At 37.6% G+C, this 23,178-nt stretch overlaps 1 protein-coding gene across 1 annotated transcript in view; it reads right to left on the bottom strand.

Annotated features, from left to right (window-relative positions):
- The window catches only part of PDE4B (phosphodiesterase 4B), a 591,158-nt gene that overhangs the window by 462,693 nt on the left and 105,287 nt on the right, over positions 1-23,178 (bottom strand). The window contains exon 3 of the mRNA XM_068540054.1: positions 17,699-17,937. Coding sequence (XP_068396155.1) covers positions 17,699-17,937 — 239 coding nt within the window. The remainder of the gene's footprint in view (positions 1-17,698; positions 17,938-23,178) is intronic.

The following is a 23,178-nucleotide window of genomic DNA, read 5'->3' as shown; positions in this document are numbered from 1 at the left end:
GTTATAGCAGCCCAAACTGACTAAGACATTACAGTGCTGTAGGTCAGAGGGCTGATATGGGTCTCACCAGGCTAAAATTAAGGTGTCATCAGGGCTGGGTTCCTTTCTGGAGGCTCTAGAGGAAAATCTGTTTCCTTGCCTTTTTCAGCTTCTAGAGGCCACCTACATTCCTTGGTCCATGGCCCCTTCCTCCATCACTAAAGCCAGCAACAGCAGGTCAAGTCCTTCTCACACTACCATTTCTCTGGTTCTCTCCAGCTAGGAAATGTTCTCTCCGTTTAAGGACACATGTGATTAGATCGAGTCCACCAGGATAATTCAGGATAATCTTTCCATCTCAAGATCCTTCATATTAATCAAACCCATCATTTTCCTTAACACAGTTGTGAATTACATCTTGGTATCTTGGCTGAATACAGGATTCTTGGGTTGCAGTCTTTTTTTCTTAGTAGTCTTTAGGTTGTACCCTTCTACTATTTAGTTTCTCATGTTGAAGATGAATAGTCAAATTTCATTTTACATTTTTTTCTTGTAACTGAATTGTTCTTTCTTGCTGAAAGCTTAAAGACATTTTTCTTATATGTACCTGAAATCCCAGCACTTTGCTAGAGTATATCTAGATGTGAGTCTGTTGTCATCAGCCTTGCCTGGAATTGTAAGCGCGTTCAGTTTTCAGACTCAGGTCTTTCTTAAACTCTGGGAAATACTTGTCTGATAGTTATTTAACTATTGCCTATCTTTCATCTATGTCTTTTTCTTCTTCCAGAACCTTTATTATTTACACGTTAGGGCTTATTGAACTAAATTTCGAGTATTTTTTTTCTTTAAAGATTTTTTTACAGCCTTGTATTTTTCTCTGACATCTGAGATAGTTCTACCACTTGATCTTTCAGAACATTAGTTTATGTATGTGTACACGAGTTGTGTGTTTGTATGTGTCTGTGTGTGTGTGCTATTTTTAATCTCAAAGATTTTAACTCTGTTTTGATTCATCTGCTGAATGTTTTAAATGATTTTCGTTTCAAAAAGTCTTTCTTTGTTCAATACTTGAATGTCAAGTACTTTGTTTTTGCCTTAAGTCTTTGTCTTTCCCAGTAACTCCACTTCACAGGAACCTCCTCTGTGTTTTCTCCTTGCTCTTCATTTCTCCGGTAACTTAATGCCCTTAGTTGCATTGATATTTTTCCTGGTCTTCTCCTAGGGGCTTAAGGTGATGGGGTTCATTAAGCAGTAGCAGTCTTGCCAACCTCCATTCTTATAATTCAGTACTGTGGGGGTTGGTACCTCACTGGTAGCATGTTGAGGCATGAGGAAACCTCTCTCATATTCTTGCTTTGGCCTCTTCATGCTCTCCCAACCTAAAAGGTAGAAGGATCCAGCAACTGGTTAGGTTACTTCTCAGTGTTTAGGAATCCAGAAATAGAATATTAGATATATTCCTATGCATGTAAATTTGTGTGAGATCACGAGTTTCTGAGGGCTAAGCTGTCGTAGGATGCGGGCATTCTCATCCTCATTCTGGGACTCTTCACTGCTGATTTCCAGGCTCTCCCCTTGCCAGAAGGGAGAAAGTCCTATCCTATCTTTGGCAAGGTTGTGAAAGAATCTGAAGTTTCTTTCTTATCCTCCAGGACCTGTCTACTGGCAGAAGAGGAAGAGCTCAGAGTGGATGAGAACTGAAATGCGTTTAAGCCACTGTCTTCCCAGCATCTTTAAGAATGTTCTCACTCCTTAATCTGCAACATCATATTTTTAAAAGGACTGAAGCAAAAAAAGGCAAAGTGTCAACATTTGTTAAATCTAGATAGCAGGTATAGCAATAGATGGTGTTTGTTGAATTATTTTCTGTATTTTTAGTTTGTTTGAAGTACTTATAAACCAAATGAACTTTTAAAGTATTAATGCTATATTTATTCTGATGACTTATCAAATTTCTAACTCTCCTCCAGACCCATATACCTCTAACTGCCTATGGCCATCACAAACCATCGCCACCTTCATACTTGACTTGTCCAAAATGGGTCTTTTGGTTTATACCCATCAAAATCTTTCCCCAGGTGTTTCTAATTTCAACAAATGGCACCACTATCAACCCAGCCGCTCAAGCAAAAAGCATAGGATTGGTTGTTGATGCCTTCCTCCCCCAGACCTCTACATGCATTCCATTTAGCAAGCCCTATCAATATACTTCTAAACAGAAATTAAATCCTTTCACTTCTCTCCAGCTCCTCTGGAATCATCCTGTTTCCAATCACTTTTCTGCAATAGTCTCTGCTTCCACTTTGACCCTGCAATTCATTATACCTGTACCCAAAACACTATTTTTTTAAAGTCAGATCCTGTCATGTTTTTTGTTTTTTTTTTTAAAGTACTTATATTCACTATCCTACACGAACTGCAACTAACTGGAACGATCTTTCCTTTTTTTTTTAAAAATTAATTTATTTATGTATTTATTTTTATGGCTGTGTTGGGTCTTCATTTCTGTGCGAGGGCTTTCTCTAGTTGTGGCAAGCGGGGGCCACTCTTCATCGCAGTGCACGGGCCTCTCACTATCGCAGCCTCTCCTGTTGCGGAGCACAGGCTCCAGACGCGCAGGCTCAGTAATTGTGGCTCACGGGCCCAGTTGCTCCACGGCATGTGGGATCTTCCCAGACCAGGGCTCGAACCCGTGTCCCCTGCATTGGCAGGCAGATTCTCAACCACTGCGCCACCAGGGAAGCCCCCCTGTCATGTTTTTAAAACATTGTAATGGCTTCTCATTGCTCACAGAATAAAACAAAACTTACTATAGCCTACAAGTAACTAGGTGATCTAACTCCTCCCTGCCTCTCAAATCCCAGCTTCCTTCCTCCTCCCCTTTGCTTTCTGTGCTCCAGCCACACTGGTCTCCGGTCTCCTATTCAAATATACTAGGCTCTTTCCCATCCCAGGGCTTTTACGTTTCTATTCCCTCTGCCTATTAAGAGGCTGCGCCCCCTCACCACCACTTTTTGAATAGATTAACTGCCTTCTATCATTTAGGTATCAATCAAATATCATCTCCTCTCAGAGGTCTTTCATAGCTACCTTATCTAAGTACCATTCCTTTGCTCAGCTCATAGTTACTCCATCACATCACCCTGGTTATTTCCTTCATCATATTATTTCAGTCTATAGTTTTCTGTTAATTATTGTAATCACTATTGTAATCAGCTTGCACCTCAATGAACAGACTCATGCCTTTATCAACTAACTAACCATTTTACTTAAGATTGGATTAGTAAGTACATCACATAATAAGAAGTCATAATGAAGGGATATTCAGCTCTCATCACATTGGCTGGCACACTCAGATGTAAGTACTTTGTACAAGTGGGTCTTTCTTGTCTGAAGAACAACCAACTAACTGGCTTGGGCATTCTGTAAACCTCTTCCTTGCATGCAAATTACAGCTAGTAGTTATTTTGAATAATAATATATTAAGCATAACAGATCCAACTGTATACAACATACTTATATAACTTATTTATACTTTTAGATGACTGCCTTTGTAAGATTCATGACCTGGGCATCCCCTTTATGTAAACCTCCACTACAACTGTATATCTCTCCCAGTATTACTTATGATACAGGTTCAGATGCCATATCAGAGAGAAGCACAGAACAACAACACAACTGTATTTACTTCACATTAAAACCCAGTGTGGTGTGGTGGCTCTCTATGAAGTTGTCACATACTCAGGGCCCTTCAGTTTTGCTGCTGCATCAGGCCCGTGGTGTTAACCTTGGCCACAAAGTGCAAGCAACCTCACCACTGCATACTCATTGCTGCCCATAGAAAGGGGGAGAATGGAAGGAAAAGGATGCCCTTCGATTTCAAGGGCATGACCTGGCCAGAATCTAGTGTAACTAGGTTCTAGCTAGACTAAAAAGAAGCTGCAAGAAAGGCCAAAAAGAACCATCTGTTTTCTGGGGAGCCTTGGGCTCAGTTACGATTCTAAAGTTTTCTTACTGTTAGAGAGAAGGAAAGGGTGGACATCAGGGGTTCTCTCCTACGTACCCCTTTAGAATGTAAACTTCATAAAAACAGAGATTTCTCCCATTACATCCCATTGTATCTCAGCTCCTAGAACAGTGTCTGGCACAAATATGTCCTCCTCTGACCATTTTCCTTGCCTTTGTCCTGACTCAGCAGCCATTATCACTGCTCACTTGGACTAAAGCAAGTCTAAATTATCTCTGTGTCTCAATACCAATCTATCTTCCACACTGCCATCAAAGTGAACTATTTAAAATAAAAACATTCTTCTTTGATTCCATTTCTTAAAGCCCTCCAGTAGCTCAGCAATGTCCTTAGGATAAGATCCAATGTACGAGCAGAGCCTTCAAGGTTCTTGCCAACTGCATCTCACCACACTCACCCTGTTCTACAGCCAAATAAATATGAATACAGTTCCTTCAACATTCCATCCTCTTTCATGCTTTTATGACTTTACACACGTGTTGTTCAATCCAGGAAGACTCACAGCCATTCACTCTCCTGCATTCCCATAGTACCTTGTACATACTACATATGACATAATTTTGTAGTTTTTTAATTTACATGTCTGCCTCTTCTATGAGACTATAACTACTGAAGAGAAGGACAGAGACCATGTCCTGTTCATCTTTCAGTTCTTAGCCCTGAGTTAACCACAATATTTTTTCATTATTTTTGTTGTCTGAAATGACCACATATCTGAAGGAATAAAGCACTATTAGCTTATCTAAAACTAAGAAACCTGTTTTATCCGGGCACCTAACATCTCCTGCAGGACACTGGGCAGCCCCTGCCCAGGAATTTACAGATGTCAGGATGAACGACACATAGGACTAATAGATATGAAATTAGTTTACTACTCATATAATAAACAGCAAAAGGATTCCCCAAGGAGAAGGGCTCAGGTTCCGTCTAAGGTGAAACAAAGTTGAGAGGGAGGTGGAAGGTGGCTTAGGGTTTTATTATGATTAAGGGGTGGCGGGTAGGGCCGGGATGAGGATTCCCAGAGAGAGCAGAGTTTTGCATCTTTTGAACTTCTCACAGGCACCAAGGGAGGGAGTGTCCAGATGTACTTATCCTTCCTAGATGTGGGGCAAAAAGGAAAGGGGAGAGGCGGAGAGTTGAAAGCCGTCAGCCACCAATCATCAAAAATGGAGTCTTTCCCTATTATGAAACCTTTCATGCCCATGATCATACTTAGGTTGAAGTCATTTTTATTTTTGTTTTACCTTAAGGAAAAAGTGCCCACCTTGCAAGGTTGTTGCGGGAGTTAAGTTTAAATAAAATAGGAGATGGAAAGGGCATTATATACTATAATGTATTATAATGAGAATATTATCTATATTACACCAACATTACATTATTATATTATTATATTATTGTATAATATTATATTATCGGTATTATATTTAATACCAATATTAAAGTATTATACCAATTATTATAATCATATAGACCAGATCCTATCCTAAGTACCTTCTATATAATGTATATCCTAATATATATCCTAATATTCTAACACAATTTTGACCTTATTGAGAATATATAAGCAACGAGGTATGGAGTGGATGATGCATGATTTTAAATATCCACTGTCTATTATCTCACATACCTGACAGGGGGAATCCAGGGGGAACTTTGTGAACTGCTGACTTGTAGATTGCAATGCCCGATGCACAAGTCACAAATGCAGTTTCTGTAGCCAAAAGATTTCAGTGGGTGGTAAAGCCTGGTGGGAGTTAAACAGATGTGTCATCAATTTCCCATCTTCACACCAGCTTTTGTTGAATCTATGGCATTTGTGCACAGCATCTGTGGGTATTTTGATCTTTAAAACAGGGCTTTAGGCTCTGTAGTTGAGAGGCAACCCCAAAGCATAAAATATTTTTATTGAAAACCCCATCAGACTGTAAACTTGTTACAGATTGTGGGAGCAATAAAGCATAGCCCATGTTTCTGAACTACCACCTCAGCGGACTGACCGCATTTCCCTTCCGTGATAATGAGAACAGTTGAAATTGCTCCCAGCCTTCCAGACAGCAACAGGGCAACTGACACCACTCTCCCCAATGTAGGTGAAAGTTGGGACAGCGAACATTAAGGACATCACACCTAAGTTAATAGATGCCCAAATAGAATCATCATGTTCACAACTGAAACGTTTAGAGAAGCAAAGCACAGCCCTCAGGCAGACAGAGGTGGGACACAAGCAAACTGATATTTATAATCTTCTTTGAGGGAATAACAAAGGAGAAGCCAGAACTGTTTCTTATGAAAAAGTGCACCATTAGGAAAACCCTGAAACAAGATTCCCTGCCTACTTTATCTCTGAGCTCTTCCTATTCAACTGAAAATGCAGCTGACAATAGTTCTATTGCATCATTAAGATGTGAGCATTCTTAGAGCAGTACTGTTATCTCACACCTGAGAGTTCAGTCCCACCACAGGTCAGCTGGCATGGCACAGAAAAAAGAAATGCCCCCAGACAGAAACACATGCTTGGTGATCTGGAACAATGTATGCCTTTGGTTGAAAGGACAGTAGAGGGTCCGCACCCCCTTATTCTCAGCAGATGACTTAACCTCCTACTTCTGAGAAAATCTAGGCCAGAGTCCTCAAAATGTGGTCCCCAGGTCAGTTCCTCAAGTTTCACCTAGGAACTTATTAGAACTACAGATCCCCAGCCCTATCTCAGACACCCAGCTCTAGGGTTGGGGTTCAGCGATAAGTTGAACCAACTTTTTCAATAAATTGTCCAAGTGATTCTGAACCACTCTAATATTTGACGACCACTGATCTCCACCTTTGGAAATAAGGTTCTCCTATTTCTCTCCTTGTCATTTCCAATATATTCATTCTTTTCTGCATTGGATTTACATGTCTCAAAAGAAGATATTTCTAATCGTGTCTAAAGTTTATCTTTCCTTGTGCTACTCCTACTATATTCTATATTAATTATTGCCCATCTCTCTTATCTTCAATCTCTCCCTATCTACCAGTTCCTTCTGTTCAGCATAGATAAAAATATCTCCACATTATAACACTTTTCCATAATCTTGTCTACCCCAATCAGCTTCCATTCTCACTCTTTTCACTAACAAAAAACTTGAACGAGTAATATTTTATTGCTATCCTTTCCTCCTCAGCTCTAATTTTTGCTTTTTTAAAGTTGTATTTTGTCCTCTAGTATCACTTTTTTTTTTTAAGTTTTGAATTAATTATTTATTTATTTTTGGCTGTGTTGGGTCCTCGCTTTTATGCGCGAGGGCTTTCTCTAGTTGTGGCAAGCGGGGGCCACTCTTCATCGCGGTGCGCGGGCCTCTCACTATCACGGCCTCTCTTGTTGCGGAGCACAGGCTCTAGACGTGCAGGCTCAGTAGTTGTGGCTCACGGGCCTAGTTGCTCCGCGGCATGTGGGATCTTCCCAGACCAGGGCCCGAACCCGTGTCCCCTGCATTGGCAGGCAGAACCTCAACCACTGCGCCACCAAGGAAGCCCCCAAGTATCACTTTTAATATAGTATCCGATATACAAAAGAACATATGTACCTGCCCAACAGAACTAGCACAGGACCTATGCATTGCTGTGCATTCCTCTGCATCCCTCTGCCTCCCTGGTTCACTCTTAATCCCATGCATTCTGATACCATGATGCTACTAAGACTTCCACTAGTGTTACCAATGTCCACTAAATTGAATTATCCGAAGGCCTTTTCTCTGTCCTCATCTTACCTGTACTCTGTGCAACTTGTGTTTTTGCTGACCAAACCTTCCCTATGGCCTAACTTCTGTCCTTTTATAATAATTCTCTATTCTAATTCTCTTCCTATTTCTCTGTTCATGTTCTGCCTTCTCCCTGCTCTTCTTTCCCCCTTATTTGACCCCTTGTTATTATTATTCCTTAGGGCTATATCCTTAGTTCAAGACAAAAATTGATATTGACTAATCTCTGCATACTTGGTCTGGGTAATCTCATTCATTCCATTACCTCATTACCACCTGTACACCTATGACCTCCAAACTATGATATTCACACACACACACATTTTTAACGGCTCCCAGACAATATCCACTTAGTAACATGTTTAAAGTACTTTAAACTCACCCTATTCAAAACTAAACCCACCATCTTTCCCTTTATACCTTATCCCCTCATTTTTTGTCCTTGTTCATGGCATTTCCATTCATCCAGCTGAACAAGAAACTGCTGCATGTTCATGGCTTCTCCTCCATACTCCTAATCCACATTCAACTACGCACCACTTCCCATCCATTCAACCCCAGGGTTGTTCAGTTTTCCTCCTCCTTCTCATTCCCACACCTACTGCCTGCTCAAATCCCTCAGCATCCATCACCCACCTCGCTCTGAAATCTTCCTCTCTAGATTTTCAACCTTCAACCTTTCTCTTTCCAAACAGCCTCTACGTTGTCTCTCATTATCTTATTACCTTACAGATCTATATTCAACTTATTTAAAAAATCCAATGGCTTCAATTTATTAATATGGATAAAGGCAAAACTGTAAGACCCTTCACGTTCTGACCTCTACCCACCTTTTCAAACTCAGATTTCCCGCCTTTTACTTAAGCCATATCTCCACCCACACCATCTCACATACCCTACATGCCCTATGAATACTTGCATTCCTTGAATATGTCACTTTGTCTCAAGGAGTCATGGTCTTGTCCATGCTATTTCCTCTGTCTGAAATGTTACTTCTACTTCTGTCCAGCAGATATATGCTTGCTCAGCTTCAGAGTCAAGGACAAATAACAGCTTTCACTGTTGCTTCTCCCCTCCAAGGAAGAATTCATTGCTCCTCACCTGTATTCTTATTCTAGAACTAAATATATTGTATTATATTGATTTGTCTACATCTACATTTCTCACTAAATCTGAGGGTTTTAAAGATTCATTCATTTTTTTCAACACTCTCTCCTGAGCCCCTGGCAACCACTGATCTTGTACCATCTCTATAGTTTTGCTTTTTTCTAGAATGCCATGTAAGTGGAATCATACAGTATGTTGCCTTTTCATACTTGATTCTTTCACTTAGCAACAAGAATTTAAGGTTCAACCATGTCTTTCTGTGGTTTGACAGCTTATTTCTTTTCATCATTAATGTTGCGCTGTATGGATGTACCACAATTTATCAATTCACCTATTAAAGCATATCTTTATTGCTTCCAGCTTTGGGTGATTTTTGATAAATTTGTTATAAATATGTTTGTGTGGGTTTCTGTGACAATGTAAGTTTTTAAATCAGTTAAGTAAATATCTAGGAGCATGATTGCCAGATCATATGATAACACTATGTTTAGTTTTGTAAGAAACTGCCAAACTGTATTCCAAAGTGCCTGTGCCATTTTGCACTTCCACCAGCAATGAATGAGAGTTCTTGCTCTACATTCTTGCCAGCAATTGGTTTGTTTTGGGTTTTTTTTTTTTTTTGGATTTTGGCCATTCTAATAACTGTGTAATAGCATCTCATTGTTTTAATTGACAGTTCTCTAATGGCAAATGATGTTGTACATCTTCTCACATGCTTGTTTGCCATATATATTTTTTCTTTGATTTGTTGTCTCTTCAGATCATACGCTCATTTTCTAATTGGATTATTTGTTTTCTTATTGTTGAATTTTTTATGTTTCTTGTATATTTGGGATACAATTTTATTTTCAGATATGTGTTTTGCAAATCTTTTCTCCCAGTCTGTGGCTTGTCTTTTCATTCTTTTAACAGTGCCTTTCACAGAGCAGAAATTTTTAATTTTAATGAAGTCCAACATATCATTATTTTTTCTTTCATAGACCATGGGGGGGTTTTTTTGGTATTTTATCAAAAACTCATGGCCAAATTCAAGGTCACCTAGGTTTTCTCTATGTTATCTTCTAGGAGTTGTGTAGTTTTGCATTTTACATTCAGGTCTATGATCATTCTGAGTAAATTTTGGTGAAATATGTAAGGCTTCTGTCTAGATTATTATTAATTTTTTGATATGAATGGCTATTTTTTCCAACACAATTTGTTGAAAGATTATGTCTTCTCAACTGAAATGCCTTTACTCCTTTATCAAAGATCCGTTGACTGTATGTTATCAGTCTACTTCTGAACTCTCTATTCTGTTCCATTCATCTATGCCACTATTCTTTTGCCAATATAAAGCTATCTTGATTACTGTAGCTTTATATTAAGTCAAAATCAGGTAGTGTGACTCTTCCATCTTTTTTCTTCTTCAGTATTTATTGTGTTGGCTATTCCAGATCTTTTGTCTTTTATACAAAGTTTAGGATCAGTTTTTCAATATCTACAAAATAGCTTGCTGGTATTTTGACTGGAATTGCATTGAATCTATAGATCAAGTTAGGAAGAATTACACCCTAACAATTTTGAATCTTTTAATCCATGACCATCATATATCTATTTATTTAGAATTCCTTTGGTTTTTTTATCAGAATTTCATAGTTTTCTGAATACATATCCTGTACATATTTTTAATTTATATCTAAGTACTCCTCTTTCTGTTTTCATGCAGTTATAAATAATATTATTATAATATTTATTTATTTCAAATTCTAATTGTTCATTTCCAATGTATAGGGAAGTAATGAATTTTATATATTAACCTTGTAATCTGCAACCTTGCTCTACTCATTTATTAGTTTCAGAAGTTTTATTTGCCAATTCTTTGGGATTTTCTGTATAGACATTCATGTCATCTGCAAACAGAGACTGTTTTATTTCTTCCTTTCCAAATTGTATGCCTTTTATTTCCTTTCCTTTGCTTATTGCACTAGCTAGGACTTCCAGTGTAATACTGAATAGGACTGGTCAGACAGAACACCCTTACTTTGGTCCCAATCTTAAACGAAAGCATCTAGCTTCTGACCATTAAGTATGTTAGCTATAGGTTTTTTGTAGAGGTCTTCAAGTTGAGGCAATTCTCCTTTATTTTTAGTTTGCTGAGAGTTTTTACCATGAATGGGTGTTGTATATTGCCAAGTTCTTTCTCTGCATCAACTGATAAGATTACATGATTGTTCTTCATCTATTGGTGTGGTAGATTACATTGATTGACCTTAAAATGTTGAACCAGGTTTGCATACCTGGAATAAACCCCACTTGGCCATAGGGTATAATTTTTTTTATACATTGGTGAAGTTTATTTGCTGAATTTTTTGAGGACTTTTGTATCTATTATGTTCATGACAGATACTGCAGTTTTCCTTTCTTATAATGTCTTTGTCTGGTTTGGGTGTTAGGGCAACACTGGCCTCATAGAATGAGTTGGGAAGTGTTCCATCTACTTCAATTTTCTGGAACAGATTGTGAAGAATTGGTATCATTTCTGTTTTAAGTGTTTGGTAAAGTTTGTAAGAAAACCATCTAGACCTAGAGCTTTCTTCTTCTTGGTAGGTTAATAATTTTCTATTCAATGTCTTTAATAGATACAGACCTTTCATGTTATCTATTTCCCCTCTGTGAGTTTTGGTACTTTTGAGTCTTTCAAGGAATTAGTCCATTTCATCTAAATTTTCAAATATGTGGGTATAGAGTTGTTCACAGTATTCCTTTATTATTCTTTTCATCTCCAGGGAATCAATAGTGATGTTCTCTCATTTCTTAAAGCGGTAATTTATGTCTATTCTTCTTTTTCTTGGTGAGCCTGGCCAGAGGTTTATCAGTGTATTGATCTTTTCAAAGAACCATCTTTTGGTTCCACTGACTTTCTCTACTGTTTTCCTGTTTTCAATTGCACTGATTTCTGCTCTAATTTAATTATTGATTTTCTTCTGCTTGCTTGAGTCTTAAATTACTCCTTTTCTTTATGGTTTTCTAAGATAGAAGAAGTACTGATTTCGTTTTTTGTTCTTGTCAAATATATCTCTATACAGAGATAGACATAAATCGACATATAGACATATATATAGGTATAGATATAAATTTCCCTCTAAGCACTCCTTTTGCTGCATCCCATAAATAATAGTAAATTTTAATTTTATTTTCACTTAGTTCAAAATATTTTTAATTTTCTCTTGAGATTTCTCTTTGGCCCATTTGGTCTGTTTTTTACAGTTGGGTTTTTAATCTCTGAATAGTTGGGACTTTCCAGTTATCTTTCTGTTATTGATTTCTTATTTAATTCCACTGTGGTCTGAGAACATACTTTATATGATTTTTACTCTGTTAAATTTGTTAAGGTGTGTGTGATAGATGTATCTTGGTGAGCATTCAATGCAAGCTTGAGAAGAATGTATACTCTGTTGTTGTTGGATGACGTATTCTAAAAAATTTCAATTAAATCAAGTTGATTGATAGTGCTGTTCACATCAAATGTATTTGTAATGATTTCTCCCTGTTTGGTCTATCAATTTTCTGCAGTGTTGAAGTCTACAAGTATAATAGTGGATTTGTCTATTTCTCCTTACTCTTGCTATATTTAAAGAAATTTTTAAAAGCTTGAAAACATCTGCAATGTGGTAGGCAACCTCTAAATTGGTCCCCAATGATGCCCACCTCCTCATATTCAGGCCCTTGCACAGTTCCTCCCCTAGGGTGTAGGCTAGATCTAATGAACGGAATTTGTAAAAGTGATGGGATGTCACTAAAAAGATTTTGACTTCTCTCTTGCTCACCTTCTATTGGTCCGTCTTTCTCTATCAAAAACCCTTGCTCCATTAAAGCAAACTGTCATGTCATGAGTAGCACAATGGAGAGGCCCATATAGCAAAAAACTGATGTTTCCAGTCATCAGTCAGCAAGGAGGTGAACCTGTCAAAAACCGTGTGAGTGAGCTTGGAAGCAGATCCCTCCCACCCAGTCAACCATTGAAATGATTGTAACACTGGCTAATAACTTGACTTTGGCCTTGTGAGGGACCCAGTCAGAGGCACCCAGCTAGGCCACAACTAGATTCCTGACCCACAGAAAATATAAGATAACAAATGTTTGTTACTTTAAGCCATTAAATTTGGGGATTATTTGTTATGCAGCAATAGATAACTAACACATGTAGGGAAAAGAAAACTACATAAAATTACCTCACATATTTAAAAACTAAATAAATACAAACTTTAAAAACAGAAAATACAATAATCAAAATTGAAATACTCAATATAATAGGTTTAACAGCAAATTAAACATAGTTGAAAAGAGAATTAGCAAACCAGAAGGCAGACCAAAAGCAATTACCAGAATACAGCCCAGGAAGACAAAATTTTTCATTATATACATATGAAAGACATTAAAAGAAATGGAAGATAAAGAAGTAGATTCAAAATACATTTAATCATAAGTCCAATAGCAGAGGAGCAAAAGGCTGGCAGAGAAAATATCGGAAGAGATAATGACAAAGAATATTCCAGATCTGATGAGAAAGACACCAACTGACATATTTGAGAAGTCCAGTAAATCTCATATAGGATAAATAAAAGGAAATCCACCCTTAGTTACATCAAAGATGGAATTCAGAAATCAAGAGCCCACTCCCCCAAAAAATGCAGATTATTTACACAGAAAAACAATTAGACTTACAGCCATTTTCCCAACAACAGTAATGGAAGCCAAAAGGCAAGGGGAAAAGTGTTGAAATAAAGAAACTGCTACATAATGACAAAGAAAACACTTTCAAGAATGAGAGCAAAATAAGGACATTTTCAGAGAAACAAACCAAAAAATAAGAGTAAATTCTAAAGGACTTACTTCAAGCAAAAAGGCAAGTGATCCCAGGGTTAGTGTATTTGGGGGTTAAAATATATAGATAATTAAAAACTGTAAACAGGGAAGGGCTAGAAGGAGTTAAAGAGTTAAAAGATCCTCATGGAGGAAAGTTAAAATTACAGATTAACTGTAGACATTCAAGGCTGAGTATTGGCTTATTTTCCTAACTTGGTTGTGGTGACATTGCTTTGATAAATTTGGTAGATCAATAAACTCCTTTAATTATTCAGAAAGTGAAGACCACCAGAGGCTTGGCATTGGCCACATCCCAAGTGTGACCCCAGACTAAAGGTGAAAAGAGGGGGGAAAAAGTTGGGGAATGTCCGGAAGAATGTATTTTTCCCACTTTTTGACGTGTCTTCCAAGTGTCAGGAATGCCACCAGCTTAACATTCCTAACCTCCTTCTGCCTTTTTACTCAGTCTTCCCTGGAAAGAAGGAGTAATTTGATCTGCACTGGTCTTTCCAGAAGGAGAAGGTAGACATGCACAACTCAGTCCTTCCTTCCTACTGTCTCACTGGGGCAGGATTCTACAACTCCTCCATTTTCAAATTTCATAGAGGTAGATTCTCCCTCTGAGGACGAGGGCTGACTGCACAGGCCCAGCACCTCCTATTACTGGGTGGTAAGTCTGTATGATTACGGTGTACAGTGTTAGCAGCCTACTTGCCCACAGACACAGAGTACATATTCCAATATTAACTTTATCAGTAATGAGGATAACATCTTGTTTTCATATCTGACTTCTTCTTTCATCATATTTCCAAGATGGTTCCAATAACTCAGGTGGTGAAGTTCCTCCAGAACCCCCAATAATAGAAAACACAAAATTCTGGCTATTCAGTCTATGTATAACAATAAAATAACAATAATAACAATAACATCAAAATAACCACTAAGTGCTACATATATTACATTTTCTTTCTCACACAACTCTGAAAAGCTGTATCATCGCCACTGTTTATTCGTTTGAGTTTTTGTAGGATAAAGAAACTCATCCAAAAGGTAGCAAGATGGAAGTCCACCCAACTGGACTCAGGTCCTCACCCTTTCTTTCTCCACAGTAAATCAAATCATTGTCCTCCTATTCCAGGCCTTTTGCCTGCAGTGATGGCCACCTCCCTTCACCAATATACTCTCCCCAAACAAGGGCTAAATTTATATCATTGTTTTTCTATTTAACTTTATATACCTTGGGCAGTAACTTTCATTTGTTCTCACTCAAATTCCTTCACTGGCTTTAAATACTTGATCTGTAGCACATATTCCCAGACTTTTGACATATTTAGAACACCAACCAGGAACTCAAGGTCAGTTTCACCCAGTTACAACTGTCAAAGCAATTATCAGAGCAGGAGTCATATCCTAGAGACTTTTACTAGTCTAGAATAGGAGTCATCAAACTGACTGGCAGGCAAAATCTAGCTTGCTGCCTGTTTATGTAAGTAAAGTTTCACTGGAGCTGAGCTACACATTGATTTATGTACTGTCTACGGCCATGTTCACACTACAATGGCAGTGTTGAATAGTGGCAACAGAGACTATAAAGCCCACAAAGCCAAAAATATTTACTAACTGGCAGAAAAAGCTTATTGACCCCTCGTCTAGACCTGGAGATTGATTCCACATTCTGCGTGTTCTAAGTAGTGAGTGTAAGTAGTGAGTATATACTGCACCCCTTACCTCTAGGACCTTTCATCAAGTTGATGGCAGTGATGGTATCTGGAACCCTACTTCCTCACTTCTAATCAAATGGTCTTTCAATTAGATTCCTCTGCCAGCAATTCCACCGGTATTCATCAATATTGCAAAGGAAGTATTTTTAAGGGATATACCGAAATGCTTTTAGTTGCTTAGACTTAAAAATAAATTTGGAGTCAATGACTGAATACTCTCACACTTTAAAAACTATCCAGGTAACTGAAAAAAAAAACGGACATATTATGAATGAATTACTAATATGTGGTGTTGGCTGACTGCATGACAAACTGGATAATGGCTAAATCTTCCATTTCACTCAGCATGAGGCTAGTGATACTTGAAACATGGTTTCTAATTTTCAAAAGGCTTTAATGGATAATGATCAAGAGAAGAGAGACTAATGTTTGTTGATTGCCTAACATGTGCTTTTTACTAAACTAGGTAGTTTGGAAAGATTACCATATTTAATCCTTACAATAGCCTGTGAGGTAAGTATAATTACTCTCTTTATACAGATGAATATATTCAATTTACAGAGGTAGACAAGTGTGCCCCACATGTCAGAGTCTGGATTCGATACTTCTAAGAAAGGAACAATTCTGCAACTCCCAAAGGGTCTTTGAGTAAAATGAACTCCAACATTGCAAGGTACTCCAACATTGCAAGGTACATTTCATCTGGAGTGTTATTCTAACAGATAAAACACCAACGCCCAACACAACTGTACTCCTGCTGTGCCAGTCATTACCTCTTTAGTTGTTGGTTTGTGAGGAATTTGCTTCTGGGGAAGAGTCTGGAATAGTAATAAGGGCAATCAGAGAACTCAAGAAAGCATGTATTTACCAACTGGTATGGAAGCAGCATTTCAATATTGTAACAACTGGTAATACTGCACCAGTGCCAACTTGCTGAAAAATAAATCCGTAGAAATCTTCTGAACTCCAAATCTGCCATCATGCAGAAGCAAACCAAGACTAAACACATAAGTTATGTGACTGAGTAAGCAATGCAGGAGCAATATGCCCGTTTTAGTGCTCAATGATTGGTTATGACTATTCTAATGTTAATTCAGCTGAGGAGCAGATGTTAGTCAGTGCTTTTCAAATTTTTAACCCATTCCCCCTACGACGCGTTCACATGCTTCTCTATCACATACAGACTGATGAACCATTTCAGGCTAATAACTGTGAGAGCTGAAGTCTCAGTGATCTAATTCTTAGTGTATTTGATAACCACCAACTAAAAGCTTTCCTGCATCATTCAATGAGCACATACTGGACTACTCATCAGCACTGTACAGCTCAGCATGTGACAAGGGTATACAGCACACCATAAAAACCACATATTTTAAGGATTTACTGTGATAATATTGCACAGTGATTTAATATATTTAGTTTTTCTCCTTAACAAATGAGTTAAATGAAAAGTGATTTTTTTAAAGCACCATATTATTATAATTTAAAATTACATAAAAAATAGAGAAAGTATTTTTCTTTTTAATAAGACTCCATGCTATGTAAGCAGACTATTCTTGGAAAATATTTGGAAATTATGTAGAGCAAAAAGAAAAACCAGAGAAAGTGCTAAAAACTAAATATGTGATTAAAAACACGTATTTGAAGAAATATCATGGCACAATTTTAACCACAGTTATAAATTATATGTATTCAATTAACGTTTCAACACTAGATTAAAATAGCCTCTTTCACAAACACAGACTCTGCAGAACAGTCCAAGCATCTCTCATAGTACAATTTTCATTCCTCTTTTGATTTATAATGAAGTGTTTTATTTTCTAGATAATCACAAACTGAAATTAGTAAAGTGGGATTACAATAAAAAGAAGCTAAGAATAACTATATTTTGAGTACAGTAATAAGAATATCTCCTGTCATTCATCTATATAATATATATGTTTTACTTCCTTTAGGCACTCATATAATTTTGCTTTTCTAAATTAAAACATCATATTGACATACACTAATAGTTTTTTTTAAAAAAGATCATAGGCAGTAATTTTGCTTTCCTTGTCATTAATAAAAACTCATCTCATTCCTTCCTCAATAGGCCCCTTCCAATCTTAAGAGGCAGGAGATACCTCCACTCCTCATTTTGCTACCCAAAGGGAAACAAATTCTCAAAATGTCAAAAGCCTTAGTTACTCCACGGATAACTAACATTTTAATAACAAGAAATTGTATCGGGAGTAACTGGAAAATAAAACTTCGAACTGACATTTAAGTTGGGGGTTACTCACCACTCCTGGCTTACAGTTGTAATAGCAATGCTTGGAAGTGTCACCAAAGGAAGCGTGGTCGGTCTGGAAATGCCATCTCCCTCAGGAGTCCTTGCCCTTCCGCTCTGTCTTTGGGACAGTGGTGGCAACTGCAGGTTTCCTGAGCAACACCTTCTCCCTCTCCAGAGGTCGATCCCAAGTGTGTTACTAGAAGAACTGTAGGATTTACTCAAGTTGCATTCAAAATAATCTTTAACATTCTAGAGGAACCACAGGGAAAGAAAAAAGAGAAAAAGAAAATGAAATTCAAATGTTTAAAATGATGCACGATGGAGTAAAATAAGAAGCTAAATGATCAAGCTAAATGATGAAGAAGCTAAATGATCACTCATAAAGTCCTGATTCATTATCTCACAATCAGAATCGAACACTGACGTCAAAAGCTTAAGAGAAAACACATAGGCACAGGGGGCTAATTCTCAAATTTTAAACACATCAGTTGCACAGCCTTGGTGATCTTTAGGACTGTCGATGATATTTTCCAGTTAGAAGCATGTGGATTGCAGGGCTTTTTATCTTCTTTCTCTTTTTTAAATTATTCTTTTTTTCTTTCTCTTTTTTAACTTGCTAAAATGAAAGCTTTTCATAGAAAATAGATTTTGGACATCAGTGTTATCACTCTGCAACACGGGAACAAACTATACTTGCTAAAGTATAACATTTCTTGTTCAATGTTTTAAAGTAAATATATTTTCTATCTCAGGCCAGCAAGATACTCATAACTGTGGGTAACTGGGTAACTGACTTTTCCTATTCTTACAAAAGGTCTCCTCAGAGTTGAGGGGATTTGGGGGTGGGTTTTTTTTTTCTTGTCAAACATACAAGAGCTCAGAAAAAGAAGAATATACTTTATCTGGTCCCGAATTGAACTGCCATGTGTTCAATATATGCCCTAATGCTGACATGAATGAAATACTTGTGAGAAGATAGAGGCATTGTATTATAACCAATAATAAGAGTTATTCATTCTTCCTATATCTCTTGGTGACTCTGGTTCCTGGTACTGTGGGTAGTGGAAGCCCCAAAAGAACCTCTGCCTGGGTCACCATTCACACCGGCTTAAAGACAAGAAATGTTACAGCAATGCAAGTAGCCACTGATAGCAACTTGGAGTTTAAAAGTTGTAACTGTCACTCTCCACTCGTATCTTAAGCAATAATGGAAGTCCTAACACCAGGCCAAGGTCTCTCACCTGGAAGTCACTCTGTAGCCCTAAAAAGACAGATACTTCCTACTAGCCCTTCAGAATAGACTTAGGAGAGCCTGGGACTAGACTGCCTTAGGTTTAAACAAACAAAAGTTCTCCACCCACCGCTCCTCCACCCATCCCTATGCTAGTTCATACAAGGATAATTAACTCAAGTTTACGGGTCCAGCTGGGTTCATTCAACAAATATTTTCTGCACACCTATTAAAGTCTTGCTCTGTGCTACTTAAGAAAGGATACATCAGCAAAAAGAGACAGAGCCTATATTCTAGTGATTATGCTTATCTCATCCATGCAAAACCACATTTTCATGATGAAAATCTGGGCATGAACAGGCCTGACAATTTTCAGGGGCCCCACTCTCTCCACCTGGAAATGGGATATCATCATATTTTTTGTGCTTGACTTATGGTTTTGGAATACCACTTATTTAAAATTCAGTAGAACCACAATTCAGTAACAGGAAGGAGACAAAACAATTTACAGTTTTCCAGAGTTTGAAATATTCTGGAATGTGGCCAGTGTTTTACTGTTTAGTAACTGGTTATATTAAATCTACTGTAGGCCTAGCACTTATGTGTGTGTGTGTGTGTGTGTGTGTGTATGTGCGCGTGCGCACGTGTGTGTGTTAGAAATAAGAGGCTGAGGAGAAAGCATAGTATATGTAAGTTTCTTTCTCAAAAGACTTAGAGACTAGTTGAGGAGACAGAAAGTCTTAGGAGAGACAAAGTCTTCCTAAAGAGATTCAAGAACAAACTAAAAGTCAGAACTTTTATAACTCAGTTTGTTCCAAATATGCATGTAAAGAAAGTACTGATTATCTGGAAAGCAAAGCAGTGTTTCTTGTATAGGTGGTAAAGCCTATACTTTACCATCTATACAAGAAACACTGTACCAAAGAACAGAAATGAGGATGTCACTTAGTTAAACCACCAACCACAATAGTCTTATAATAAAGTTATTGGACATTTTTCCTCTTTTAGAAATGGAAATATTACCAATCAGGTTTAATTGCAGTGAATAGATTAAATGGGTACTTATTTGGTACTTGTTATTTGAAAAGTAACAAAGTCACACCTATCACAAAATATATCCCATACTGACTTGCGAAGAAGCTTGAATTTACAGATTTGGAGTCATTCTTTGAAGAATTTGTTTCAAAAGACCTCAGTTAATGTGAAAATGCATTGCCACAAAAGAGCTTAATGGAATAGCTTTTTAGAAATTAAGTTAAATACTAAAAACAGTAACAATGTTATGCAAACACTCATTAACCTAAGTTGAGTTATTCATAATTACCTCAAACTTTCTAATTCATACTCATAATTACTGCCCCAAATTTGCTAACATCCTCAAAGGCAAAATCTAATTCAGTCAATTCTAAGCTACTGAATTTGTGATCTTGGACTTATTTTCCTATTTTAACCAGCGTGATACTGGCCAACTACACCACTCATCAGATCAAAGATTTGGGGGAAAAAAACATTAATTTGAATGTTACTTTTGGAAATCACACTGTTCCCTTTGCCAGAAACTCTCTTCCCCCAGATCTTCACAGGGCTCACCCCCTCAATGCTTATATGTCCTCACTGTCCGTATTTCATCTCTTCATGTTATCCTTCTATGAACACCTATTGTCACCATCCAACCATTCTTTGCCCCCTGACCAACTTCATGTTTCTCCACAGCTCTTATCATAGCTGGGATTATTTTATAACTTATTGATTGATGTATGCCCTCCCCTCTAGAATATAAGCTACAAAGGGACAAGGACTCTAATCCCTAGAACCTAACCAGTGTTGAGTGCATAATAGGTGCTAAATTAATATTAGGTGAATATTTAAATCACTGAGTAACTGTTTGTTGAACTGAAATAATGAGAATATAATAAAATATCCTTGACTTAAGGGTGAACCTTTCTTCAGAGTGTGGTATAAAAAAATATAATATCTGCCAATTTGCTTTTGTTGTAAGGGAAGAGATACTGTGTGTAACATCTGATATGATCTTCTGTACTATACTGGAAAGGTTGAGGGGCATGGTGAAAAGTTTTAGGTTATGACTGTCCACCAGAAATAAAGTACAAGCCGCAAATGGGAGCCAAATGTATAATTTTAAATATTCTAGTAGTCACATTAAAAAAGTAAAAAAAAAAGGAAACAGGTGAAATTACTTTTAAGAGTATATTTTACTTAGTTTAGTATATCCAAAATATTGTCATTTCAACATGTAATCTATATCAAAAATTATTAATAACATATTTTATAGTCTTTTCTATTTGTATTATTATGTAATCAAAATCCAAGATGTATTTCACATTTACAGCACCTCCCCATTCGTACTAAGTGCTTAATAGTCACGTGTGGCTAGCAGCTACCATGTCGCACAGTGCAAATCTAGGTAAAAATACTAAGCTAACCCCACCAGTCTAGGTGGGGTTAGTATTCTTCAAATGTGCTTTTCTTTTTTTGCACATTCTTCTATGCAACCTTCCCTGTCTTTTGATTGTGGTAACCATTACCTCAGAGAGGATTAGGATTATTACTGCAATGATAGAATGAAAAGGAAAAAAATAATTGATCATCCTTTATAGACAGGATGCATTGCTTAGTTTTATTCTTCCAAAGAAATAGAATCTGGAGCACACAGTATACATATAGTATTATGGGACAACCCCAAGCTTTTTTTTTTTAAAGTGAAACAGAATTTCTAAATTCCAGAAGTTTCCCCTTAGATATCCTAACCAGAGCATGAAGGTCTGAACACAGCTGTTTTACCACTGGTACTGAGGACTTAGAATATGACTTAAGGGCAGTTGCCTTGTGGTCAAGGAGCAGGGAAGGGGGAAAGAAGAAAAGGAAAAATGGCACAGGCGATGAGACTAGATCACTAACCAAGTGTCTCAACACAAAAGAGTAGACACGGCAATGGCAAAGGAGTGTGCTTTGGTGGGCAAGAGCCCCATGGCACAACTAAGTCTCACTCTGCATTTGCGGGTCCTAGAAGTTCTTACAAACCCAGATAGGGACAGAGAAGAAAACTGAGAATTAGCCTCAGCTTGCTTGCCAAGGGGTTTTCTGCAGCATAAGGTAAAGGGACCAGGGGTTCATGGGGTGAGCAGCCCAAAGGTAAGGGCTACACAGAAAGCAAAGCTGAGTCTTTTAAACAATCAGAGCTCCACTGAAAGGTTAGGTGAAGAGCCCAGGCAGCAGGGGAGAAGGTCAAATTTACTTCTCAGCGAGCTGAGAAGGTCCCCTGCTCCGGGTGAGAGCCCTCACCACCTGTTATACCTACCATGTGCCTAAGCACACTGGATCAAGGGCAGAGACTGACAACCAAATATCTGGGGAAATGAGCTATTCCTCAATAGGACAACAGTGAGAACCAGTGGAAATACAAGGCAAGGACAATACCACACACCTGTGACTATAACGTCAATTAATGTTGTTTTCCCACTTGCCCACATGGAAGGGAAGGAGTAAGAACTTGGAGAAATACTCATAGACTGGGCATTTACTCAAAACATACCAGTTTACATTATTAATTACCAAGTTCAAGTTCCTCCCAGCCCCTCCCCCATCTGTGAACTAGAAGTTTAACAACAAGATGAGCTATTACAGACAGCAAGGAAAATGACTTCTTTTTCCTTCCTCCCTCCCTCCCTTCCTTCTGCACATCTGATTAGTGGCATATAATTTTTAGCTCAATTACAAACAGAAGCTGAGTAAACACTGGACCATTAAAAACACACTAATGGGGGACTGGTCAATTGAAAGCAAAAAAGACAATCTCAGCTGACCAAGATGCAAAGCTATTAAAAATGATGAGTCTACAGACTTCTTCAAATGACCCAGAGCCAGAGCTTCTCAAATACAATGTACATATGTAGTCAGCCTGGGACTTACGTATATTAAAAATGCACTTGGTACATAGTAGGTTCTCAAAAATATTTGTAAAATGAGTAAATCAAAGAATATAATTAAATGTGAAAATCCTTAGATTTCAAGGAAAGCTTTGGGAAGGAAATGCGGTTTCTTTTTAGCCTTAAATAATAAGTAGAATTTGTTTAGTGAAGATAATGGAAATTTACATATGTATATAATGTACATATGTAATCACCTTGGGAACAAATTCTGATCTTTAGGTCTGAGGGATGGTTCTGAAATTCTGCATTTCTAATAAATACACAGGTGATGCTAGTTCTGCTGGTCTGAGGCCCACACTTGAGCCAAGT

The sequence above is a fragment of the Eschrichtius robustus genome, chromosome 3, assembly GCF_028021215.1.
Source record: "Eschrichtius robustus isolate mEscRob2 chromosome 3, mEscRob2.pri, whole genome shotgun sequence".
Lineage (NCBI taxonomy): Eukaryota > Metazoa > Chordata > Mammalia > Artiodactyla > Eschrichtiidae > Eschrichtius > Eschrichtius robustus.
Note: the sequence above shows the minus strand (reverse complement) of the source record. Positions and strands in the feature narration are given on the sequence as shown.